The sequence below is a fragment of the Nannospalax galili genome, unplaced genomic scaffold, assembly GCF_000622305.1.
Source record: "Nannospalax galili isolate Female #2095 unplaced genomic scaffold, S.galili_v1.0 scaffold299, whole genome shotgun sequence".
Classification (NCBI taxonomy): domain Eukaryota; kingdom Metazoa; phylum Chordata; class Mammalia; order Rodentia; family Spalacidae; genus Nannospalax; species Nannospalax galili.
The window spans coordinates 454,195-481,449 of record NW_008343973.1 but is presented as its reverse complement, the minus strand read 5'-3'; the positions used below and the strand labels follow the sequence as shown (position 1 = coordinate 481,449).

The window sequence follows — 27,255 nt, the reverse complement described above, 5'->3', positions numbered from 1 at the left end:
ACCTCTTTTCGTTTATGGGAAATATTTAAAAAGAGAAAACAGCCTTGGGTTCTAAGAAATAGCTCAATCACAAACCAGTGGCGTGTGCTAATCTCAGACATTCTACATCTGGCTAACTGCTTGCTTTTGCTTCTGTAACTCACTTGCTATTTTAGGTCACCTCAACACAAAGTATAAGACTACCCTGTTATTGTATGACCACCCGGTAACTGCTGATTTCAGCTTTCTTGTTACGGCTAGGAAGTTGACTATTTTAAAATTACAAAGTTGATTGCCAAGTTATATGACTGTATCACTTGTCTGTATAATGACTGGTTGTTGATTAATAGATTCAAAGTTCTGCTATGTTGTGCAAACCTGATTGGTTCACAAGTGTCCTGTTTGAATAATATTTCTGTAATCCTATAAAAACTCTGACCCGACAATGATCAGGGCTGCATCTACTCCTGAGATAGACAGCCCAGCCAGTTGAAATAATAAACATTTACCTTGCTACTTTTGTTATTTCTTAAAGTGGTGCTGGTGTTTTTTTTGTGAATTCTGACCTATAACAGAAGGTTCTTAGTCTCATTCATAATAGAATTTAAGGATGTACCTAAACAGAAGCTTTTCCAATTTTATTAGAATTTTAAGGAAAAATCCTCAGGGCAGGAGAGCTGGTAATCTTGGCAGCTGCCTTGAAGAGGTGAATGGTGGGAAGAAGGAAAGAAAGCCATGAAGCGTGCAGGTTTGTGGGAGATTAGACACTGTGGCTGACTGGCAGCCACATGGCTGGGAGAAGGAAGCTTTAGAGAAAAAGTAAAGAAATGCAAGATGCTACTGGCAGCCCAAAGCCAAAACAAAGCATGTTGAGTAAGAATATGAAAGGCATGAAAAAGAAAAGGGAGCTTACAGTTGACCTACAGGCTACATGGCTGTGGCTGGTCTGGAAGTTCTTCAGAGTTTCGCACTACAATGCAGAATTCCAGGAAGGAAAAGTTCACTATCTCATTAATGCACCAAGTGTTTCACCCAACTATTTAGCGTAACTTAAGGTGAACCTGCCTTCCTAGGGCTGGTTGTATCACCAGGTGATTGACTAATGAAACTGGAAAGTGGGTCTTCCAACAGATAGACTAGGGATTTTATAGTCCTAACCAGTTAAACTTACTGGGCTTTTTGCTGCTCTAAAATTTTATCCACACACTGTTCCCATAGTCAGTCAGCCACAGGCCAGGATCCCTGCAGGCCAAAACATCTTACTACAGATACATCCCCTGAATAAACGAGGTGCTACTAACAGTGGTTAATAGTTAAGTGACCGCCACCAGGTGTTCGGTGCAGTATGCAGCAATTCACATGCTCTATTTTACGCCAAATTCCCACTTATTTCGGTTCATTGCTCTCAGAATAAAGCTTCAAAGTTTTGCTATAGCCTTTTAGGTCCTCAGTGATCTGCACCCCTGCCTACCCGAATCTATTTGTTCAGAATGTTCCAGCCTCACACACCTTGTGGCAACACTTTTGAGCTTACACGGCACAGTTCCTACCTCATGGGTCTCCACATCTAGACCCGTAGTTCCTTGTGTCACCTGTCCTATCACTTTGTGTTTTTCTTTGTTGTACGTTTATGATAATTAACTCTTCATGCTCACTGTGTTGCTTTAATGTTACTCCAGGAGACCATAAGTCCAGCTCAGACAGAGCCCATCTCTGTCTTGTTCCCCTCGTAGAGCAACAAACTACTAAATAATCCTATGTACAATTCTCACGTATCTGGAAGGCAGTAGCACCATTACCCACTGTGTTTCAAATGCAACGCAAAGCTTAGAATACCACATTAATTTATTCCAGGTCTGTTAAGCCACGTAGGGTGCTCAGTCTGTGGCTGCTGAAGGCAGAGTAAAGGGGGCATCACTGCTACCGTCACAAAGCAGACGTTTTGTCAATGCTCTTGAACTCGGATGCCTGCAGTAGGACCGGCAGACATTGAACACGCACCGCCCAATCCACTAAGCAGCTTCCCATCTGCGCAGGCGCATGCCGGTCGCTTCCGCCTTGGGCGGGGCCTCCGCAGGGGCGTGGCCAGAACGGGGCGTGATCTGCTGGTTGCTGCGGCTTCAGCGCCGGTAGCCGGCGCTGGGATGGCGCTGGCGGGTCGCGGGGCTCGGGGGTGGGGGCAGGGGCTGGCCTCTGCGACCCCGGAGCCTCGGCTGGAGCCCGGGACAGCGACTGCTGCGGGCTCCCGTGCAGTCTGCGGCCGCCGCTTCCTGCTCTGTCTCTACCTGGTAGGCTTCTTGGTGAGTCTGGACGCCGGGGCAGGGGCGTAGTCCAGACTTGGTCCAGGACTTGGGATCCAGGAAGGACCACGTTTTCCTCCAGCTTCTGGGGATTTATAAAGCACAACCAGGGCCGGGAACCTGAGATCTGCAGTCAGAACCAGCCCCCTCCAGCTCTCAAGCCTCTTCTTGCCCTATCACCCCATAAACTCTTAGACCACTGACCTCAGGTGTGGTTTCCTGACCTAGCTATGCTGGAGGCGGGAGATGACCCTGGATGTTATTTGTAGTGGCAGGTGCAGGGTGGAGAACAGAGGTTGCTGGTGGCAGCTGGTACAGTAGTAAGCAGGCCTTTCCCCAGAGCAGGGTTCTGCGGAGCCCCTGCTGATGACCCCATCTGCACAGAATGAGAAGCATTTTTATCAGGTTTCTGGAGGACTGGTGTGAAAATGGAGGTACACAACTACCTTTTGACAAACTGGCACGGGATTTTGCTTCATTATAATTTATGTGCATGTGTGTCCTGGCTTGGTACGGAAGTAGTCATTTCCCACCTAGAATGAAAAGCTTAGAAATCAAGTGTGTGGCCAGGAAGTCCTTCCTCCATCCATCCACCCCTTAATTTAACATTCATGGAATTTCTGAAGGCATGTATGTGGTAGTGCTGTGGATCTCCAGTATTGTAATAGGAAGTTTCTGCTGCCAAATAACTTACCACCTTGCTGGTAAGCTTAAATTGATATTCCTGGACCACCATGAGTGCCAAAGCCCTGATGCACTCTCATTTCTCTTGTGGTTCAGTAGCCCTAGTTAGAAGTTAGTCAAGGCACAAGGACCCAGTTAGTTGAAGGGTCTGTGGGAGAAGACTTTGTAGATGGTGTCTGATCAGCCATTGGCAAAACAGAGTTATGTTCTGCACAGATGAAATAAGCCTACTGTTTCTTCCCAGACTGGTGGTCACTAGAATCAGGAGTTAGGATTGCCACACCATGTAGGAGACCAGTGAGAAGCCACCTCTTTTCTCTTTCCAAAGAGCCCAACAGTTAGTGGAGGCTTTGTTAAATTTGTATGTTAGAGTCATGCAGAAAGTATATTTCACCAAATGTCTGTTCTCACAGAGCCGGAAGACATTGGAGAGCCCATCTTAGAGATACTCCTGCCTTCCGTGTACTTTTGCTACACCCTGCCCCTCCTTAGGTTCCAGGCCTTTGACTTTAGAGTCGAACACTCCTCCTCCTATTCTCCTTCACTGTTTTTCTCTGTTGAGTCTTGAAATGCACAGCACACACTGCTTCCATTTTGCAGTCTCATTACCCAGAATTCGAAGATGGTGAGTGTGGGTTTTTCTGGGAAAGGATGTTGACTACCATCCACCATCTAGTAGGAGATGCTTTTGTTTCATACTACTGAGGCTCTGCCTCGGAAGGCACTTGGACTACTTGTGTAAGACAGATTAAAAAAAAGAAAAAAATATCTGAGCCCTCACCTGGAATGTCCAGACTTCATCCAGAGGGCCTCAGAAACTAACATGAGTTAGAATTCCAAATAGTTTGAGTGTTACCACAAAATAAGGCAGTTTGCACATCCTTCATTATGCTCAGCCTTCTAACACAGAGTTGCATGTTCACAGCCTGGCTTATGCTTTCCATATGCTGTGCACATGGCAAATCTAGTCTCACAAATTTGATGTAAATTTTGGAGAAATTTAATAATATATTCAAGGGAATAATGTTTTTAAGTGCATTGTTTAAAGGAAATACATAAGGTTTCCAAAAAGTTGGAAAAGAGTAGGCATTTTTTTCAGTGGTAAATGTAAGTTGTTTTGTGTATGCAGCTGTGTGAATCTTTGAAGGTTCTAATTAGCCTGTTTACTAAGTAACATCTAAGGAAATTTATTCACAACTTAGTTCTTGTTTTGATGTATTTAGAGATGGGAAGACCACAAAGACTTGGGAAAATAGTTTCCCATTGGAAGAGGAAAGGCACAGAATTAGAGAAGTCACTTGTTAAATATTCTAGTTTTAACCTTTCACAGTACTTTGAGGTTTTAATTTGTTTCACAGGAAATACTAAAATTATTCATTTTGCCCATTTTGGTTAGCGTGCTAAGATGGTACCACACTCTATGATTTCAGTCCCTACTTTTCTACAGACACCTGCTCAATTTCTGTTCCCTCTCACCAGCTTTCAGCAGGTGACAGTTCATCCTTATTGAGATAACACACCAGCTGACGAACACTGGTTCATTCCCTGAAGAGAGCCTGGAAGTTGAGTGGATGCATCTCTTTCCACTGGGAGGCACTGATGCATAGGCAAAGGTTCAGTGACCCCACCAGAGGGACTGACTTCCTTATAAATGGCTAAAAACACATGGCCAACTGCCAAGTGTGATGTGTCCTAAAAAACAGTGGGTTTGTAGAAAGTATGGATTCAGAAGGAATTGTGTGTTATAGTAAAGAAGATATTTTAGAATAGAACTTCCTGTGAGGAAACAGCCAGCAGCCAGCCTTCAAGATAAAGGTAGTATTTGTTTTAGACTCACAAAGTGCTAAAATATGTCTTCAGATATCCCTTATGAGCCCATATCTTCATATTTACCTTCCATAGCTTAATATACTGGTGTCAGTATTTCCCTCCCGTGATTTGATAATTATTGGGGTTTCTTTTATGGAAAAAAAAAATTCTTGCTGGAATCTTTAAGTGCTTTAAACATTAGGCAGTTGATGATACAGAACTGACATAAAGCCCAAAAGACATTGGCTCAGACCCTTGAAGTGCATTTTAAGTAATCTTAAAATGGAAATAATAAACCATAGCTCTCGAACTGTCAATGTAAAATGTATTCAGGAGCACCTGATATTAGATGTGTGGCCACCTGAGGCTGTAACCATGGAAAAGGACCACGAGATATGTAAAAGTGCATATTTCTCTAATTAGTGAACCCACATCTACCTATCAGGGAGGGCAGAGCAAAATATTTCTTTGAATTTAGCCACATTGATAGGCTGGACTAGAAAGAGAATCATATGTGTGCAGTATGTGTTTCTTCTCCTAAATTATTTTTTTAAATATTATTTTTATTTTATGTGTAGGAATGTATTGTTTGCATGTAGGTAGGTGCATCCGTGTCATGCAGTGCCCGTGGAGGTCAGGAGAGGACATCGGATCCCCTGGAACTGGAGTTACGGACAGTTGTTAGCTGCCATGTACATGCTGGGAATTGAACCTGGGTCCTCTGCAAGAGCAGTCAGTGCTTTTAACCACTGAGCCATCTCTCCAGCCCCTGTCCCTAAATTATTTTAGGAGGTAATCAAAAGAATTGAGAATGGCAGTGAAACTGAACAGGAATATTAATGGTCTTGCCATTAGATTACCAGACAAAGGATCTGCTTAGCAACTGATTTGAGAGGCCATGATTCTTGGGCTTCTATGTGTGTCAGCCTCACTCAACCCACATGGCACTTAATGCTCACATAGTCCTATCAGGCACGTGTTCTTCGACCCTTCTTTACAGATGGCCACACTGGGGCCTGACCTGGTAACATTAAATACAGTTCCAAGAGCACACATTTAATAAGTGACAGCTGAAGTTGGGAACTCTCTGACCCTGCAAGCACATGTAGTTCCTGTGACTTACCTGCAGAACACTGGCCCCGCTCCATCTGCTTTTCCTCTTTCTACTGCTTTCCCCAGGCTTTCTTCTCAGGTATTACCTTGTAACAGATTCTAAAGTCTGGCATGCTAGATCAGGCCTGTAGTCCTAGCTCTTAGTAGGCAAGACAAGAGCAGTGCAAATTCAAGGCTAGCCTGGTCTAGCCTAGTTCTGATCTGTGAGCTCATTTCTGTAACTCCAGAAGGAAATTTTATTTAAGCAGATACTGCTTTGCCAATAATCATGGCCTATCCTGGCCCCTTCAGTATTCACAGAACACTGGGGGGTTTTCAGTTTGTCCATGTTTTTATTTCAGGTAAGGAACTTACATTGCACATCTTCTCAGATGTTAAAGGGCAGTCACAAAGAGACTGAAATCAAAACTGATCCCAGGTCAGGCCAGCCCAGGCAGACTGGCAGCTGTTATTGCATGCCTTATCTGGATTCCTTTATAACTTTTAACCTGATTAGTATGGCCTACTCTGAAATACAATTATGCTTTTTTTTATTTGCTCAGAAGTTTAGATAGGGTTTTTGGGTTTGAAATGTGTTTATAATTTTAGGATCACGACTTTAAATATTGCCAGGCTTCAGTTACTAACATGAGTCAACCAGGCTTTGTTTTCTCATAGGATTTGTTTGGTGTCAGCATGGTTGTCCCTTTGTTGAACCTTCATGTTAAGTCCCTTGGAGCAAGTCCCATAGTTGCTGGAGTAGTCGGTGAGTGGTTCATACTGCTTATTTGTAGAACACTGAATTTTTAAATCCCCTGAATTCATTATCTGAAAATAACTGAATCTTTAACCAATATCACCCAAATAAGAAGTGAGATAAAATGTATTTCCAGAGTATTTTCAAATTCTTTCTGAGACTACTTGTATTAAGGAAGGCTTTGAAATTTGAGCTATTCCCACATACCATACACATCCCAGTACTTACTGAGCCTCAGCAAGTTGCTGGCTATACATATGAAAGGGTAGATTTGGCTGCCCCGCCACAGGAACCTGTCACTTAATGAGAGAGACCAGAGGATAATCTGTGAAGTCACACCTGATTGGAAAGGGTTTGGGTGACCACTTTGATAAACTAGTTGCAAGATTTCACACTACACCACCAACACATCTTAGAAGACTTGAGGTTTCTTTGCCTGTACAATGTGAAATTACACTCAGAATTCATTGATCTGTGAAAGAAGCAGGAGTGATCAGGGCTTCCAACCTTGCTAAGTAATAAGAAATCCTTAACACTGACAGCCCTTGATCCTCCACAAGATGGACAAGAAATTACTGTGGGGCACATTTCGCTTTCCGTTGTTAAATCCTAGTCTGTGCTTCAAGAAATGTATATTGAATTCTGCTGGGCACACAGTAGCATGAAGACTTGTGGAAAAAGCAAAGGGGATATGTTACATGGAGGTGAAGGAATGCTGTAAAACTCTGTAAGCTTGTTACATAATTAAAGGTTTCTTCTTTAAATTTTGCTCTTTTCTCATCCTTTGTTATTGTTGTTAGCATGTATCACTTGTTCAGTGTTTCATTATGGCATTTCCATTCATGAATAGAATTAATGATCCTTCACTCACCCCTATAAAATGTTGGGATGTGTAAATCAGTCTTAAAATTTTATGAGATGGCTCAGATGTTAAGAGCATGGCAGCTCCTGAAGAGGACCCAGGTTCAGTCCTCAGCATCCATGTAGCAGCTCAGAACCAGCTATAACTTCAGTTCTAGGGGATCTGACACCCTCTTCTGGCATATGTAAGCACTGCACACACATGGTGCACATACATACATACAGAAAAAACACTCGTACACATAAAAATTAAAATAAAAAAATTTCGTAGTCAGAGGAGTTTTTATAGGAGTCCAGTTTTACTCTCTGAATTCCCACTGTATACTTTTATAGACTGGAGCAACACAGTTTTCACATAGGAAATACTTTTTCATAGTCCCTAAGGTTGACCCTTCTCGTTCTTTTGCTATTCTCAGTTTTATTTTGAAGGCTTTAAAAAAACTTGAGAAAAAAATGTGCAGCAATTTAACTTACTGAAAATGATATTTTCCCATTCTACTTTTTTCCTAATTTCTATGTAATTGTTACCTCATTTATTCCAGATCTAGCTGATTTTATTAATTACTGATATTTTGGGTTTTTTTGGACAGGTTCTTCCTATGGCATTTTGCAGCTTTTTTCCAGCACATTTGTGGTAAGTTTTCTTCCATAAGGCAACATTTCTCTAGGACGTAGTCAGAAGCAGCTGGAATCACCCACCATGGCTGTGATAAGGACCTGAGGATTAACCGAAAAGCAAGTCTGCAGATTAGAAAGCACAGTTTTGTGGGATAGAGACCAGGTAGAATCCTGTCTTCTGTTCTTCCTTGTTTGGCCCATGGAAAGACATGGGCTTCAAAGACTGAGAGGAATGCAACACCAGTACCACCAGAGAACTGTTCAGTTTTAACCTGCTCTTCCTGTGATCCACTCCTAACTGTACCAAGAAAAGCACATAAACAGAAATTAGTGCAATTCATTTGTTTCACTTAATGAACAAGAAGCAAATCTATTTACATTTCTAGGATTCTGTTCAGAAATGTACATGTTGATCTAATGGCTCATTGTTTATAAGCCCAGGACTGGCAGAAGCCATTTTGATTGATTCGTTGAATATTGGGAAAATGGAGTAGAAAGATCCAGAGGTGATGTTTTCACTCTCTCCTTCTGGCCACTCAGTAGTCTGAAGTTCGGAGTCTTTCGCTGGTCATCCCTTCACCCCGCTGTGCAGCCTGCCATGGCCACTCCATGGTCTGGAGACCTCAGTGTCTAATGATCAAGCAGTCAATAGAATAGTCACCTGTTTAGTCTCAGGATTGATACCAGGAGATGATTAAAGCAGCTGGCCTGGCTGGCATCTCACATTTAGTGAACTCATGTTTCTCTGGAGTTACTTCCTTGTTAAGATAGCTATGTTTTAAGGATTGATTTTTATTCATGTGTATCTGTCTATGTCTGTCTGAGTGTCTGCCATGAATATACAGGTGCCCATGGAGGCCAAAAGAGGGCATCAGATCCCCTGGAGCTGGAGTTAAAAGCCTTATGAGCCACCCAGTATAGATTCTGGGTCCTCTGCAAGAGCATGCTCTCTTAACTGCTGAGCCATCTCTCCAGCCCAGGACATATATTTAAAAGGAATTGAATGAGATTCTACAGTAAACTATTAAATAAGTAAACAGTTACTCCATGATTTCTCATTCCCTGAAGTTGTTAAGAAGTTGCCTATCATTCAGTTTTGTTCTCATTTAAACTTTGTAATAATCCTTTTAGTATCTCCTTTTTAAAATAGCTGTAAATTAAGACTCATGGAGTTTAAGTATGTTGACTAAGTCATCTACTCTTGGTAGTCAGAATGAACCTTTTTTTTTTTCCAAGAGTCATCAGTCATTGCTTTGATGGTATAAGAAAGTAACTCAAGGGGCTGAGAGGTAGCTCAGCATTGGAGTGAGTGCTTAGCATGTACAGGAGCCTGTCTGAGTTGCATCCTCTGCTCTCTCCTGACCCCAAATAAAGAAATAAAAGGATACCTTTATGTATATGAGTGTATTTCCTGCATGTGCAGCTGTGATGGGCAGTGCTGGAGGAAGTCAGAAGAAGGTGTTGGATCCCATGGAACTGGAGTTACAGTTGTTAGCCATCATGTGGGTGCTGAGAACTGAACTCAGGTCCTCTGCTGAGGTTCTTTTAACTGCTGAGCCATCTCTCCAGCCCCATGTTTCATACTCTTTTGATAAAAGGAAGTGAGCAATCTTACAGATACCTTTTCATTTGAAAACTCGTCCCCCAAGTCTCCATGTGTGTCTGTACCTCAGCCTCAGTGCAGAGGCAGTAGTGCGTTCCAGTCATACACATTGCTCTCCACCTTCCTGATGGACTCTGGCCTGGAGATGAAGATCAGCGGTGGTTAATCAATTGATTTTTCTCTATAGTACTTATCAGAGTATCTGGCACAGAACCAGCATTTATGAACGTGAACCTTCATTGCCAGCTCTGACTGGACCTGAATTTCTGTATTGACCCTTCCTTGTGGGTCTTTATTAACAAAGTACATCTCATATACCTTATGGCTGCAATGTAATGAAAACCTTCCTTAGAAGTTTTTCAGAGACAGATGCCTCATTCAAATTTCCCTTTTAACTATTACTTTTATTAGTACGTACTTTACACATCTTTTAAAAATATTTTAAGAATAGATCTTTACAAAGAAAAGGTATTTTGCCAGATTTGCTTAATTTTTCTAATATTTTGTCTATTATTTTTATTTTATGTGTATGAATATATTGTCTGCAGTAAGTGCACATGTGTAGTGCATTCCCTACAGAGGTCAGAAGAGGGCATCAGATTCCCCTGGAACTGTAGTTACAGATGGATGTTAGCTGCCATTAGGGTGCTGGGAATTGAACCCAGGCCTCTGCAAGAGCAACCAGTGCTCTTTAATTGCTAAGCCATCTCTCCAGTCCCCACAATTTTTTAATGTATGTGTTTTCATTAAAATGACTAGCATTTATTAAGTGCTCAGTGTATGTCAGACTGTGTTTAGAGCACTTTAACCCTCATAAGCCATCCTCAGAGCATAGCTGTAGGTCTTTACAAAGGTTATCCAGGGGTTGGACAATGCTAGGGACTCTACCTGACATTCCTCAGACAGCACTCATGTTATACTAAATACAGAAGTGATGAGGGAGAACATAAACTCTGAGGTAGATGTTACAGGTGGAGAAATTGAGGCTTAGAGAGGCTAGCCTGCTTGTCTGAAATCGTGGTATATGGAGTGATAAGTGTTCAGAGCTCAACCAGACAGCCCAGCCCAGAACCTGGACATAACGACCAGATTATTCCACTGCCCAGGGCACAGGAGGCCAGTGACCCCATACTCAGTAGGATGTATGAGGAATCTCTGGGACTCATTGAAATGAAGATTGTGGAAAGGGGTTGATAACATTTGTAGGATGAGTGTATTTTGGAGGATTTACCCTCAGAATGTTTTACAGAGAGATATGAGGAATTTAATAACAGTTTATGTCTCTATTTAATTGGGAATTTGGAGTTCTTTAGAAGGTAAACACATCAATAACAATTGGGAAAGATCTTGAACAGGTATGATTGACTTTGCAAAGGAAGAGAGGCAGGCTGAGGTTCCATGGGTAAGGAGGGTGGGCAGTATGGCTCTTCACTGGGTCCTGAGGGCAGCAGGAAGCGTGTGAGTCATCTCCCAGTGAGGACTGAGAGAGAACAGGGCACTCCTCAGGAGCCAAAGTCATGGGGGTGCTGTGACAGTGTTTAGCAAGTTTAACGTGAGGCACATACAGTCTCTTCAAACAAAGCCTCACTCTGAACCTCAGTCTACACAATAGTTCATCATGAAGGTGCTCTGCTGTATTGCAAATATTGGTCATGCTGGTTTGTGTGTGTGCCAGTAATGGTGCTCTTTCCAAGTGTAAAGAGAAAAGATGAAGCTTGCTGCTGTGGCTGCTCACGTGCCTGAGCTGCCACCCGAAGGCCAGCCTGATGTTCTTACGCTTTCATTCTCACATGGATGCCCTGGCCCATGCGCATGTTCTAAAGAGGAAGAAGAGCGGGAGGAGAACAGACGGCAGACTTAACCATATCCACTGCTAAAGAACTTTCTTAGAAGCCTCAGCCAGTGACTTCCAGTGTGCACAGACCAGAAGTCTTTCAGCCTCTAAGCAGGCTCCTGCTGAGGTTGGCTGTGAGGGATGGAGAGCAATTAGAAAGCTGGCCTGGACCCTGCCCTCCACTGCAGGACATCACCATGCATTGCTGAGCCTGTTTCTTCCACTGGCCTCTGGGTGTGCACTTCTCCATCTTGTACCTCTCAGCATCTGCCTCCACTGAGTTCTGTTCTCATTCCATCTGCAGAGGCTCTGCAAGCTTCAGCTGACCACCACGAAGCACACTGTTCCCCATAGGACAAGCTTCATCCTGCATGCTGTGGTCTCACAAGTATCCTGGCCTTCCTGATGACACTGAAGGGAAACTGCCCAGAGGGACTCTGAGGCCTCCTTGATATAAGAACTGTCACTGGCAGATGTGCTGTGTTGCTTGCTTCTCTCCAGAGAAAACACAACACACACACACACACACACACACACACACAGAGTCTCATTAGGAAGAAAATCAGCATGAAAGAAGACACACTGAACAAACTGGTAGATGTTTTTTCATTGAAAATAATCAGTATTGGTTTGAAAATGGGAAAACCCTATCCCCCATTATACTGATGTGTGAGTAAAGGTCTTTCAGAAAGTAATTCTTCTGTATATGTCAAATGCTCCAAAATACACCTGCCTTTTTACAGTGTTAGTGCTGGCACTGTATTCTAAAGACTTCTGAAGGAGGTTTGCAAAGAGCCTGCTGTGAAGATGCTCGTAGCATTACAGACATTAAAGTACCGTTTCTCTCAGATGGAGAAAAAAAACAAAAACAGGTCAACCCAAATGGAGATTTATAGAGTAACACTGGCACATATGGAATGTGGAATGTAATTAAATAATGGTAGCAAATAGTAGCCAGTTTGTAATGGCATGCAGTGGTGCCCAGACCATATTGTTAAGTAACTAATAATGATGTAGGACCGTTTTCTTCAAAATATATAATGTACAGGTTTGGGGTCAGGAGGGGTTGTTTCTGTTCACTTTGTTTCTCAGTATTTTCTAAACACCCTAGTTTCTGAGGAATGTAGCTGTCTAAAATGAGAATGAAGACAAAGGCAGGTTTCGACGTTTAACCTTGTGTTCCATCTTATCTCCAGCTAATTTCTTAGCTACTATATCATCAGGCATTGCTTCTGAGATAAAGATACTTATTTTTGCCCCACTCACCTCACCTCATGGGGAGGTTAGAGAAGATAATGTATGTGGCAGCCACATCCTGATGCCCTGGTATTTCCACGGTGTCATATTGAATTGGCATCAGTGAACTGCATGGTGCTGGTAGTTATTGGAGATCTCTGCTTCTTGTTCCTCTCAGGGCTGCTGGAGTGATGTGGTTGGAAGACGGTCCTCCTTGCTGGTGTGCATTCTGTTCAGTGCCCTGGGCTATCTCCTTCTTGGAGTGTCTACCAATGTGTTTCTGTTTATACTGGCTAGGATCCCTGTGGGTGAGTCCTACCTTCTGAGAATGTGTTTTCATTCAAAATGAATATGTATCTCTATACACAAGCCTGAGCCTGCTTGATATTGCATCTTCGATTAGAGCTTTCCTGCAGGGAAGTAATGACACCAGTAATGCTAGCAATAACCATTGTACCAGCATCTTCTGCTTACTGAGTACTTAACATTGGCAGACCCTCTGGTAACTTATCAAAGTTACCATCTTTATGTGTGGTACAGCTCCTCAGAGGCTCATTGAGTAAATTACTATGCTACAGCACCTAACCTGTCTCCTGCCTACTGACCAACAACACCTCTACGTTCAGACAAGAACAGGTATCATGTCCTTGGCCAGCACTCTGATTTAATCTGAGACTTTGCTATCTGCCAGCCCTCTGGAAATCCAACTGCTGACTGCAGAGGGGGGCTGCATCACTATGTAAGAGACTCCGGAGTTGCTCTCCTGTTTACATTTTGACAATTTCTTTTTGTCTCCCCAAAGAACTGTTTTATTTACATATTCATACAGTTTATGCAGGATTTCATCCTTCATACCCTCATTTGCATGGTACTTCACGGAAAATTGAAGTTACTTGATAGCAAATATGATATCTACAATTGTGGAAAAGAGTCAGAATGACTTTAGATGCCATACATCATCACTGGCATGTTCTTTAGTGGAGCTACAAGCTTTGAGAAAAGGCTTTCTAGTGAGAGTGCTTAGGACGCTTACCAGTGGCACTGTGAACAGCAATATGATAATGTATAGTCATCTGACCTCTTCATCAAATATTTCATCCATTCTTGAAAACGGCACCTTTGGTGGCTGGAGGGTGGACATCTGCTGTGGAAACTCTCCTCGCCTTTCTTAGCATCCAGATCCCTATACTTCACCATTTTTCTTTCCTTACCTAGGAGAGCATGGACAGATTTTGCTACCCTGGTCACAAGTCTGCCACACTGAACCTCTAACCCACACTCACTTAAGCTATCTGTTCTAAGTTAACCCCAGAGGAAAGAGCTCTGCCATTTATGTTCTGCCATTTAACATACATGTGATGATCAACTCATTTGAAAATCTCACAGCATTTCTTTGACACCTATGTAGACCATGAAAGATACTGAATTCATACTTCCAAACTCATACTGTGGTTTTGTTATTGACTTTAAAAAGTGCTTTAGGTTTAGAAGGTCTTTTCTTAAACCTGGTCAGCAGTACTAACCTCACTACTGCATACAAATGGCAATTAATAGCTATGCCATTTGCATCTGTTTATGTTATTGGTTTCATTGGTAGTGTGTGTCTCTACCATACCACACTACACCCCACCGTTCGGTGCTATGTGCTATGTCTAATGCTGTAGAAATTAGTGAGGAAGCCAAGTGAGAAGGTAGATTTATTACAAAATGTGTAGAGATTTACAGGGAATATTAAACTGTTTTCATTTAATATAAAATTGCCTGTTTCAGTTGGTGGTACTTCTTTATAGACATCATGCTCTTTGCAAACAAGAAGAGCTATACGTGAAGATTCCTTCTTGCGTACACAACCTCCACAGTGTTTGTGGATCGGGAACAAGAGCGAACCCCAGGGAGCTTTGCCCAGGGTTCTCTTTAGCAAAGTCAGTTGTGGAGTCAGATCCTCGTGTCCTGAAAATGATCCGACTTGTAATGTGCTTACCCTGGACACCTGGTTTTCAGTTCCCAACCTCTAAGAAACCGGACTCTTCCCCTGGGTTTTTCCCAGTATATTCTTGCCACAGTCTTCTTCCCTTATAAGGTAAACCAAACATGGATATAATTTCCAAAGGAATACGCATAGCTCCTGTAAGATTTCTTGAGAATCTCCCCCCGCCCCACCAAACCCTTCCCCTTCTTTCAGGAAATGAGTCTGGAAAGGGTCTGGCTAATCCTGAAAGGGATTTGTAAATTCACTAAAAAAAAAAAAAAAGCTATCCAGCAACTGAACAACACACTCTGCTTTTGAGACAGAGCTTGGAGTAGACTCAAGAGGCATGAGTTGACGTGCATGGCAGCACAGGGCTGGACAAGCAAGAGGCCACTGTATCAGGTCACAGCTCGGAGTAAAGCACGCTGACCTGCCAGCAGCACCTAGGACTGATTTCTTATAATGTGTTGACCAAAGTGGCTGGCAGCCCTATCCAGGATCCATCAGTATGTTCATAAGCACACCCCACATGAATGTCAAATACTTCTGCAGGAGCATAAATCATGCTGAAGCCCTTGGGTACTTGGGCAAATAAATTCTCAAGTCTCTTACTAGTAGGAATCAGTCAGCATTCTCTAGTGAAGATGCCATGTATTTCCATTCATGCTTTATCCCCTCCTGCGTCTGCCCATAGCCCATCTTACCTTCTCATTCATGCTGTTTACCTCCCAAGAAGAGTCAGGTTCCCTGGGGGTGGAGTTAGCTGTTCCCTTTTGGTTTTTGCTTTAATGGCCATAGCTCATTGCTTTATCCCAGGTCAGGATCAAGGCTGGGCCTAGGGTAGTCAAGTAGTCATGTCTGTCCAGTGAGCAAGTGGATAAAGCATGGAAACTGGGGAAGCCACCAGGAATTTCAGATAGATGACAGAGGACAGGAGAAGCTGGGTGTCATAGCAAGAGATGGGAAAGCTGAAGGCTCAGGCACTTGGTTCTAGAGATGAAGTGAACTGCTCTGGTTATCTATGATGGGCTAAAACCTGCAAGCGTCAGGGGTTCAAAGCAAATGGAGGACAGAAGTCAGTAGGCATGGCGATGAAGAGCAGGCTCAGAAGGGAGCTCCTCCTCCAGTGTGGAGACAGTCACAGAGCATGTTTCTTCTGCCCTTGCAGGTATTTTTAAACACACCCTCTCCATCTCCAGGGCTCTGCTTTCTGACTTGGTCGCAGAGAAGGAACGGCCACAGGTGCTGGGACAGTTCAATACTGCCTCTGGTGTAGGTTTCATCCTGGGCCCCATGGTTGGTGGATATCTCACAGAACTGGATGGTGGATTCTATCTGACAGCCCTCATCTGCTGCTCTGTCTTCCTTCTCAATGCTGGTAAGTCGACTGTTGATCATGTATTCTCAAGCTCACCAATTGATGGGTGAGCCTCTTGCAATTGATTATGGTTTTTTTGTTTGTTTGTTTGTTTGTTTGTACATGTGTCTTTAATCTCTATGTATCTGATATTAAGTAATAATCAAACAAGAAGTTTAGGTAACACAGATGAAGCCAGCATAGATAAGTGACAGTAGAATATAAATGTTCAAAATATGTGTTGTTGAACTTAATACAAATATTCAATGCTTGTGACTACAGCATTCTTTGAAATGTAAAACACCCTTGTAACTCAACACAATATAGATATGTGAAATATTCTTTAGCAATGGTTCCAACACACAGGGTTTTTTTTGTTTTTAGAAGAAGCATTTCATTACAGCTTTAACATACTCATTAACAGTTTCCAGAGCAAAGGTACATCTCTTTCAAAAGTGACTGTAAATAGTTTCTAGGTTCACAGTTGAATTAATACAGTTGTACAATATTGAACTCAGTATAAACCGTATAAGACATAAAATTGAATGAGGTTTTAGCCATTAAAAAAGATCTCTGTTACATTTTAAAATATACTGTTTCTTACAGAACGACTCACTGTTTTTGCTGCTAACACTGAGATGTTGGCACATGCATCTCTAATCTGTATGTATCTGATTATTACTAGTCATAATCAGTTGCTTATGTTTTTATAGATTAGGCAGACTCATTGCTCAAGAATGAAAGTTACTTTGCAGAATTCTCCACTACTCTTCATAGTGACTGTACCAATTCTTATCCCCACCACTGTATGCAAGGGTTCCCTTTCCTCTGCATCCTCGCTGTCATTTTCCTGTTATTATTTTAATAACCCTTCTGTGGTTTTGATTTGAACATCCCTGTTTGTTGGGATGTTGGGCACTATTTCCTTTTCTGGGGAATCTAAATAGTGTTTATTCCCTCTTTCTAAGGTCCCAGCAACAAACCAAAGTACAATTCCACCAAAGTTCAACCAGTGAGTTTATTGGGCTTACTTACAGAGCATGAAGGAGAGGTGACTAGCAATAGTGTGGGCAACCAGCCCTAAGGACTAGGAAGGCATTACCCAGCTTGAATGATGGCATCCCCATAGCTACCCAGGTGGAGCCCCTCTTAATTAACCTCCTCCAGCCTATATATGCTCGCACTACCTGGAGAGCCCAAGGCTATGTGCAGTAGGCAGAATTGATACCAATGGCTAGGCTCTCAGTTGAGTCCAATGTCCTGCCTTATCCCCTCCTTCAGTGATGGAATGCCAACAGTCAGCAGACCTAACAGTGATGGACCCATGCAAGTAGACACAATGGACCTGATGCAGATGGCAGCAGTATTCTTTAGAAAACAGTGTTGTACAGCTCACAACTTGGCATTTCCAGCGATAGTGCTCTTTGATGTTTTGCCTTAAGTCTGTGGGTAGATGTGGGTCCATTAGGAACCTGTTCAGGTGTTCTCAAATACAATGTCTCAAAGTAATAGAGATTTTTTTTCCCATTTAAGAAATGGGGGGCGGGCTGGAGAGATGGCTCAGTGGTTAAGAGCACAGGCTGTTCTTGCAGAAGACCGGGGTTCGAATCCCAGCACCCACATGACATGTAACAACTGTCTGTAACTCCAGTTCCATGGGATCCGACAGCCTCTCTCTCCTCCACAGGCATTGCATGACATGGGTGCACTTACCTACATGTAGGCAATACATGCATACACATAAAATAAAAAAATAAAAACAATTAAAAAAAAGAAATCAGGGGAGTAGGCAAGGCTGGGCCAATGCAGGGATAGTAGAAAAGTGGGGGAATGATCAGGTTGGATACAGACAGACACCCAGAGGGCTCTGCTCACTCTGCGAAGCCAGCACAGTGCATCGTTTCTCATTCCAGTGTCAGCATCTGCCACGTTGCCTGAGAACATCTTTTCATGTCTTTCCATTTAACCTCTGGTTTCCAAGTTAAGAAATCAGACTCTGGAGTCTTAATAGATTCAAGTTCAATGCCTGCCTTTCTGTTCGTTAATGTGAGCTATTAAATGTTGCATCTGTTTTCTCATCTATAGCATGGGATAACAAAACTCATAGTCTTGTTAACTCAAGCATCTGGCATATAGTCAGCACTCAATAGATGTGAGTTGTTTTCATCATTATATTATTGTTGTTGCTGTTATTATTATTATTATTAGAGAATTGCATGTAGCCCAGGTTTACCTTGAACTTTCCATGTAGCCAAGAACAACCATGATCCTCCTGTCCCAGCCTCCCAAGTGCTGGGATTGCAGGTGTGTACCATGACACCCAGTTTATGCAGTACTGGGGATGGAACCCAGGCCTTGTGCACGCTAGGCAAGCACTCTTTTCACTGAGCGCCATCCCCAGCCTCTTGTTTTATTATTTTAATTCTACTTTTACCTTTAAGTCCATCAGCAACAATTCTACATTTTTGTCAGGATTCCGTGAAATGTCCAAGGGTGAACATTGAAGACCATTAAAGTTGAGTTTGGAAGAATGTCCTAGAATGGAAAGTGTGAATTCAATTTTAAATATATTTCTGAGCATGACTTGGTAAGAGGTCATTCTACAACCGAGGCAGTCAAGCGGGGAGAGGGTGATTTATCTAAACAGTAGAGCTGGTGCACTAGGCTGGAGTCGTGGTCCCAGAGAATGGTGCCTTCTGAGGCTTTTCAGGTGTAATATGTGGTGGCCCAAAATGGAGAAGAATCTAAGAAGTGTTTTCTGATAGCCACTACCTCCAAGCTGTCTCTACTGGCTGTCTCTACAGTTGCCCAGTCGCCGCTGTGTCAGCTGCCTGCACCTCCCTCAGCATAGCCCTTATGTTGCAATCTGCTTGCCTGTTTGTCTGAACACCTTTGAAGTTTGAGTTCTATGAGGACAAGATTTTCAGGAGGCCTCATCTCGTATTGATTAATGTATTCCTTTTACAGAAGAGCACTCTGTAAATCTTCTGTGTTGACATGGATGGGTAGATGAATGGATGGGTAGATGAGCTGAGAATTAGAAAGTCTGTTAAGTAAAGCATTTAAGTATAAATTTAAATTCATATAGCAGCTTTCCTGTGAAGAGATGTCATGTAAGAAACCAGCACAGGCTCTTGAGCTGAGGAGAAAGTGACATTTTTTATGTAGTCACATGTTTTGTTTTGTTTTTTAATGCTTAAGACTCTATTGCTGGAATCCTGGTATCATGGTAGAACTGTGGGCATGGTGGGAAAACGCAGATCCAAAAATATAGTCTAGTAAATCTAGTATAAAAATACAGATTAGTACTCTAATACAAATACTGGCTTATCCCCTAAGGGTATGCACTGTAGGAATTCAGAGCAGTTAACTTTCTTAACAGGCTTTTTACCATTTTAATAGGTCTTGTTTGGCTATTACCTTGGAGAGAAACAAAACTCAAGGACAAGGACGGCACAGAGAATGGCAGGAGCATGAGTCAGAAGCATGCTTCAGTATTGGGAAAGTCAGACTGTGCACCACACGAAGCAACCACCCCCCCTGCTGTGGGGAAGCCAGAGAGAGCTCCTCAGAAGCCTTGGGTGGAAGTCGTGTCGGCCTTGGGGGACATGAAGAGCCTGATATTTTCAGCAATGTGGGACATATTTCTCGTGCGCTTGCTGATGGCGGTGGCCGTGATGCTGTACTACAGTAACTTCGTCTTGGCTCTGGAGGAGCGCTTTGGGGTGCGGCCCAAGACAACAGGATACCTCATTAGCTACAGCAGCGCCCTGGGTGCCCTGGCTGGCTTCGCAGTGGGGCCCATCCTCCGGCTGTACAAGCACAGCTCTCACATGGTCCTGCTGCACTCCAGCGTGCTCACCTGCATGCTGCTCCTGCTCTACTCCACGGCAGGCACCATGACCATGGTGGTCTTCTCCTCCACGCTTCTGTCCTTCTCCACCAACATCGGCAGAACCTGTATCACGGACCTCCAGCTGAGCGTGGGCGGGGCCCAGGCCAGCGGGACTGTCATTGGTATGGGGCAGTCTGTGACTGCAATGGGCCGCATCATCGCCCCTCTCCTCTCTGGAGTGGCCCAGGAGGTCAGCCCTTGTGGTCCCCCAAGCCTGGGCACTGTGTTAGCCCTGGTGGCAATTTTCATCATGTCGCTGAACAAACCACACTCTGCTGGGGATGGGAGTGAGAAACGGAAAAGTGAGTAGCATGGTCTGGAACCCTGTCGAGAAGCAGGTGGGCAAATCAAATCTGAACAAAGGCCACGGTCAGAAGAGCATTTCAGAAAGGGTGCCCGTCTAAGTGAAATTATCTCCAACTGGTTGTGCCCAGTCCTCAGCTGCACAGCAGTGCCAGCAAGATGATCAGAAGTCAGCTGCACGTAGAAAAGTTAAGATTGGAAGAGAGCTCTCTGCCAGATGGCCCTGTCCAAAGCTTGCCTCAGCGTTTTCTCTTCCCACCAGGACCAATAAAGTTAACATTTCCCAAGGGGACAAAAGCTGCAGGCTACAAGACATGGAAATGGGGGTGGGATAACCAAGCATGGTATGTAGAAGGGAAGAAACCACAAGAAATACCCTGTTGAAAAATAGGGTGTTGCAGCAATCACATGCTGATCCTCTATCTAGAACAGTTTACCAGGGATTTTAAGCACCAGTAGCCATTTCTCTTGGATGTGTGAGGCTCACTGCCAGATATACTAGTTTTGGTTAAAGTAAAAACCATAGACTTTTTATAATATTAGCTAATTCAGTATGACTGTCAGATTTCTGCATGTAACTCTGAAGTACCAACCCCCCTTTCCCCACCACTCAGAAATCACTCTCTACTAGAGTGAAGAGCCGGCTTTCAGGGCTGCCCTCTGTCCTCTTTGGGGCTGCATTCTTCTGGACTTGGGTAGGAAGATCTATGACCTCAGAAGCTGACTTTTCCTGAGTTGCATCATTCTGGCACTAACATGCTGAAGGTGAAGTTAAAGCACAGGAATGCTTTCAAGATGAACATACAGAGAAAGGGTCCCAGCATGCCCTAGCAGGGAGGGGCTTGCCCTAGTAGGATTTATGAAAAACTGTTTGCTTTATTTCATTTTGTTTTGGCGACTGGGAAGAGCCAAGTCAGCCAATTGGAATGTTTTGGTGCACCCTTTCCTAAACTTTAAACCTTCATTCCATCAGCACCCGAGGGACAAGTACAGGCCCACAGCAGGGATGCACATTCCCACAGGGAGGCAAGGGCCAGGCCTGCTGATGGACCCTTGGGCTTATAGTGCTTGCTTGTAAGCATTCCTTGGGAATCCCTCTACTCAGAAACTGCCAAAATTCACATTCCTTTTAATCCTCTTCATCAGTCTGCTAGAATATTATGCCCATTTTCAACCCAACATACATATAATTGCAAATGATACTTTAATGCACTGATTTGTCATAATGCTAATGCTTATTATTTGTAAATCAGAAAAGGTATTTCAGTAGTTTTAGAAATTGTATATGGGGTAAACAAGTATTTATGACTAAAGTACAAAGTACACTTTAGCGTGAATGTCATCTATTTCCTCTCTGGCTGTGAGAAAAATAATTAACTTTTTATTACTTTTACCCAAGGGATAAGAGCTACTAAGGGACCAGAACAAGGTAATGGCCTTGCCCATAAGCAACACTAAATGTCATGGAGAGCAGGGTCACGGGGACAATAAATAATGAAAAGTTTATGCAATGAAGTAAAATTTCAAAAGTGTTTCTCCAAAGATTTTTGTTCTCTACTCTCAAAGTAATTGGATTTTCTTACAAATTCTTACAAATAGCCATGTTTGTATTTTTAAGATCATAGCATTTTATCTTCAAAATTGATCCTATTAATTTAATGAGGCTTTAAAATGAATAAGACACATGGAAATACTGAAAACCGAAACTGGTCAGCACCCAGAGACACGCTTGTTCTCCTGTGTGAGTGCTCTAGCCGTTTGCTCGGGTGATGATTGTTTTTGTTTTGTGTTTTGGTAAATATTTTCTCAGACTTCATCTTACATCTAATGTCTTTTTAAAAGTGTAGTTCAGGGACCATCGTGGCCTGGAATTTTCTGAAATATACAGACACTTCAGCCCCAGTATCTACCTGCTAGGAACCACTTTAACAAGCTGTCTAGCTGATTTGTTTACACAGCAAACTCTGAGAACCACTGGTCTAATGAATAGTATTTATATTGTTTATGGAATGTAATCTCAGGGAAATTAAATCTGTTCCATTAGCACTTGTGTTGTGTGTTCTTTAAATTCTATTTTGCAACTTCCATAATCCTTTCCAAAGTATCAGGTTGGGTCACATGGATTTATTCCTTTGTAAGTGAAAAATATCTTCATATGGTTTAACTTTGCATTGTATGACAATTTACCTTAGAGAGAGGGAATGTCTAGGAAGGAAGCACCCACCTTTCCAACATGCCAGACAAAAGGTAAGTGCTGTAGAGCAGGGCTATCATGGAACTCAAGCTTCCAGAAAGCATGGTTTTCCCACAGAGTAGATGGTACACCTTTGTGCTCATATCCAGAGGGGTGAATGAAAAACAAGGAACAGTGTGTGTTGGCTGTGGGGAGATGCTACAGGGCTCCAGATCTGGGCTGAGTGGCCTGGGCAGTGAAGTGTGTATGATCCCACCTATAGTCCTGCCTGGCTGCATGTCTAAGCTACAAGGTTCAGGCACACAACCCAGGTATTTGCACACTCAGAGTTGAGATCACTGGGTGGTTTCAGGAGGGAGCTCACCTGTCATGCTCAGAGAGTTAGACTTTACAGCCAAAGGGGCATCACTGGCAAGTGCTCTTGGCACTTATATTTTTAGGAAGACCCTCTAGCTGTAGTGGTGACTACTTAGATTTGGAGAAAAAAGATGTATGGACTTTGGCACAATAATCCACATGAGCCAGGAGGAACAGGTGGTTGCAGGGATGTGGGGCAACCAGGAAGAAAAGCAGAGGGGTCACTCAACAATTCCAGGAGGGCCTGTAGTATCATCCTAATGTTTGGTCTAGACAGAGGTCAAGAAGGCTGATGGTGAGCGCCTATCCCATTCTTCCCTCATCTGTATTAATCTGCAGAGAACATTTAGGGAGATAATGGGAACTCCATCCAGAACAGAGGGTGTTTTTGGAAAGCGCTTGGCTTCTTTCCCTAGAGGTATCTCTGAAATCTATAGAAGCCTATTGGCAGTTAAGTATCAGCTCAGACTGGGTAAACTGCAAGCATCTGGACAGCTGCCTTCAGAGAACAGCTGTGTATTTGGAATGTGCAGTAAGAATTGTCAGTGACCCTTCCTAACCCTTTCCCTAAGAGCTAGCCACCATAGTCTTTATGAAGTCGACAAAATATGTGAGCTAGATCTACCCAGGTGATGATAAAGGTGATGGAAAAAACTTTTATTCACTCAGCCTATCCAATTTTTCACCCCTGAAGAACTTGCCTATTTACATGTTTTGTTTTGTTTTGTTTTGTTTTGAGATAGGATCTCCCTGTAGCCACAGCTGGCCTGAAACTTCAAACCAGGCTGGTCTTGATCTCATAGAGCTCTCTGCCTGCCTCTGCCTCCAGAGTGTTGGATCAAAGGTGTGCACTGCCATGCCTGGCTACATGTTGTTTTTTTTAATAAACCTTTTTAAAAGTATAACTAAATATAGTTTATTCTAATAAATTGTGCTTTTGGAAGTCATTATATCCTGATACATAATTCAGGGTCCTGAAGTGTTTGAAGAATTTAATCTCAATTACACCATGAACTACAGATTAATAGTGAAAATAAATCTAGCTTTTAAACCCATTATATGAATATCATATACACAACTTGAAATTCATACTGCTATCCAGTAGAGTAGTTTATAGGTAAAATTTCATCTTAGTAAAATTCATTTCTAACTATATAAATGCACAAATGCCTTTTTTCCTGAGACAGGGTCTTTCCTATAGCTCCAGCTGGCCCATACTCCTGATGTAGACCATACTGGCCTCAATCTCACAGAGATCTGCCTGCCTCTGCCTCCTGAGTGCTGGGATTAAAGGCACGCACCACCACACCTAGTTACAAATGCATTTTGAAATACTTTCTACTTTAGATTTCTCCTTTTTCCCAGACTGTCTAAACTTAACATTGTATAGTTAGCACTCCATGAAAACAATTATCAAAACAAAACCTCTGTTTTCTGGTTTGATATATGGTAAGAAGTGATACTCATTATCTTTTTTAATAGATTCATTTTTATTTATGTGTATATATGTGTGTGTCTGCTTGTGGGTATGTACACGAGTGCAGGAACAACTGAGGCCAGAAGATCCCCTGGAGATGGTGTTACAGGTGGTTGTGAGCTGCCTGATATGGATGCAGGGAACTGAATTTGGGTTCTGAAGAGCAGTATTCTTAACTGCTGAGCCATCTCTCTAGCACCAGAAATGATACCAATTCTTATTTTGAGAAGAGATACTTTAAAACAGTCTGTGCTGTTCCTTGAAGGGAGAGGATACAGACATTAAGGAAATTATGTTCATTAATTCATTAGCTTACACAGCATAAAAGTGAACTGTAACGATCTGGTTGAAGGAATAAGTGTATCTCGGCAGCTGATTTGACTATACTATGTCTTGGTAAATAAAAATCCTTTCTCAATACACATTAAAACACCAGTGAAAGGCTGCAGTTCAGAAAATGGGCAGGAGCTAGCCTTCAGGATTGTCAAAGACTCACTAGTGAGTGTGCCCCCCACAGGCACACTAAACTTATATTTTCATTCTAAGACCTGACCGAGGATGCCTGAAACCCCAGATCACATTCCAATTTTTCTAAAGATACATCAAGTTAATTTTGTTCCATCTTAATTGAGGACTTTCCATGCATGTGGCCATAACTCCTCCAGTTTGAGGGGCAACAGCAAATCTAGCATGAATTTTTCCTTCATCACAATTTCAGGGACAAATTTGTTACCATAGGTCATAGCAACCTCAGCATATGACTTTTGTACTCTGAAGATGAGAACACTCCCTGTCCACTTAAAGGAAGCACTTAACAGCTTCCCTTTGGTAGATTTGAATCACAGAATGGCTGCAACAGGGACTAGCAGGAGACAAGCACTGCAAAACCAAGGCAGTCCAGGTAATAATCGAGATGCTGCTAAGTCCCTCCCATATGGGCAACATACAGAGATACCATGGAGACATGGGACGGAGAGAGGTGTAAGCACTCATCACTCAGAATGGTGTGCATTTACAACTTATTTCTAGAATTTTCCATTTAATGTGTTTAGATCTTGGTGGCCAGGAATAACTGAAACTACAGTGAGACTTGCAGATGAGGAAGGTACTGCTATACTCCATTTTGAAGAGTTGGAATGAATCCATTTATTATTTGCTGTGACAGTTTACCTAACTAAATCTGTCTCAAGTTTGCACATTCAAATCAAAACTTCATGAAATACCCAGAATAAACCTAATGTAGCCTATGTTCTATTGCTGACTCTGGGGTCCTCTCGGACCTGTATGTCTAAAGCCAGTCTGCTGTGTGTGCCTAAAGCACTGGCCTCAGCTTCAGAGTCCAACTCAGGCATTTCCAGTCAGACACCACTGACAAGGGTGTGTTCTTGGGTGACCACTCAAGCCACTGGGCCACCTCTTCAGAATGAGTAACACACAGTGTGCACAGTGGTAACTGCCATTCAAAATAACTTTCTAGCTAAGCATAAGGACTTACAGATGTCCAACAGTCGAAGTGGTAATGATGGTAGCTCACATAGTGCATATTGCTTTATCTGTCACACGCCCCAAACTATATACTAATGAAAACTTAAAATTGGCTGGCTTTGAGGTCTGGAGAGATGGCTCAGTGGTTAAGAACACTGTTCTTGCAGAAGACCTGGGTTCAAATCCCAGCACCCACTAGGTAGCGAACAGCAGTCTGTAACTCCAGTTCCAAGGGATCCAACAGTCTCTTCTGTCCTGTGCGGGCATTGCACAACATGGGTGTACTTACCTACATGCAGGCATAACACTCATACACATAAAATAAAAATAATAAATAAAATGTTAAAAAATTGGGTGGCTTCATGCATAACTACTCATAATCTCTGGACATCATTTGGTGAGACAATGGTTGTCATTGTCTGCTTTGGGACTGGTTCAGAAGGCACTATTTAATCTTCCAAAGCATTATCTTTGAACCCTTTAGAAGGATCTATTTACACATAAAATTAAGGAATCAAATATTATTCCTCTATTGGGGTATTTAAGGTATTTGAAATTAATAGAATTGAATTTTTTTAGTATTCTAAAATTCCTACCTCTCATGAACTTCAGCTATCATGACTCAGTACAGACAAAGATGGCATCAAACTACTCTCACAAGAAGTGGAGTTTCTGGAACTGTGACAGATCATTTGCTCCAGGAGTGGTTGATTAAATGTTTTCATTTTAATAGTTGAAGTTTGGCAAGACTTTTAAAATCGAAACAGGAAAAAAACCTTCCCATATCAATATACATATATAAAATACCAGTTTGGCAAGTAGAGTTAACCATATAGCTAGAGCCTGTTTCTTTACCAGCTGTGGTTGACTCAACAGGAGTCAATGAGATAAGAAGGAGAGAAAGGTTGAATATTTGATTCAAAGTGTTTTGTCACACAAGTGGAAGTTCAGTTCAGTTACCACTGCTGTGCCTGTCGTTCTGTCTCAGGGCATCTTGAGAACAGGCCCTGCCACATGTTGCAGTGGGAGACTGATGGAGTCCATGAAGCCTCAGGAATATCCAAAGGTCTTACAGGTTCTTAACCCATGAAGAGGACCCACATAGGCTAAGTAGCTTGAAAATGAGATAATCCATTCAACAAGATACGTTAACAGCACCACATCCAGAAATACCCATTCCCTGACCACAGAGGTAGAACTAGACAAAAACTTACTGTTCCTAGAATTAGTAAAAGAAAATTTTATTTGACAAGTTGCAGGAAGTAGAGAAAACACAAACCAAATGCATCTTGGAGAATGCAAAACAGAAACAAGCGCATTCAAGACAAGGGAGGGTGGAGGAGGGTAAAACCATAAGGAGAGCAATGGGGTGACTTCCAAGAGAAATGCCCTCCTGGAACAAAGCAAGCATGGGGATTTTCGTTGAGACCCTGAAGGTATTTATA

At 42.6% G+C, this 27,255-nt stretch overlaps 1 protein-coding gene across 2 annotated transcripts; it reads left to right on the top strand.

Annotated features, from left to right (window-relative positions):
* The first annotated feature begins 2,099 nt into the window (after positions 1–2,099).
* Mfsd9 (major facilitator superfamily domain containing 9) lies at positions 2,100–22,336 on the top strand. 2 transcript variants are annotated; one of them, XM_017799917.2, is made up of 6 exons: positions 2,100–2,267; positions 6,543–6,630; positions 8,073–8,116; positions 12,952–13,081; positions 15,911–16,120; positions 19,502–22,336. In XM_017799917.2, exons 1-6 carry the CDS (start codon positions 2,124–2,126, stop codon positions 20,302–20,304), a joined length of 1,419 nt encoding a protein of 472 aa, XP_017655406.2. In that variant the 5' UTR covers positions 2,100–2,123; the 3' UTR covers positions 20,305–22,336. The 2 variants fall into 2 exon arrangements, with proteins under 2 accessions (XP_017655406.2, XP_008838536.3); XM_008840314.3 differs by having other exon boundaries at positions 2,100–2,279.
* Positions 22,337–27,255: the final 4,919 nt, after the last annotated feature.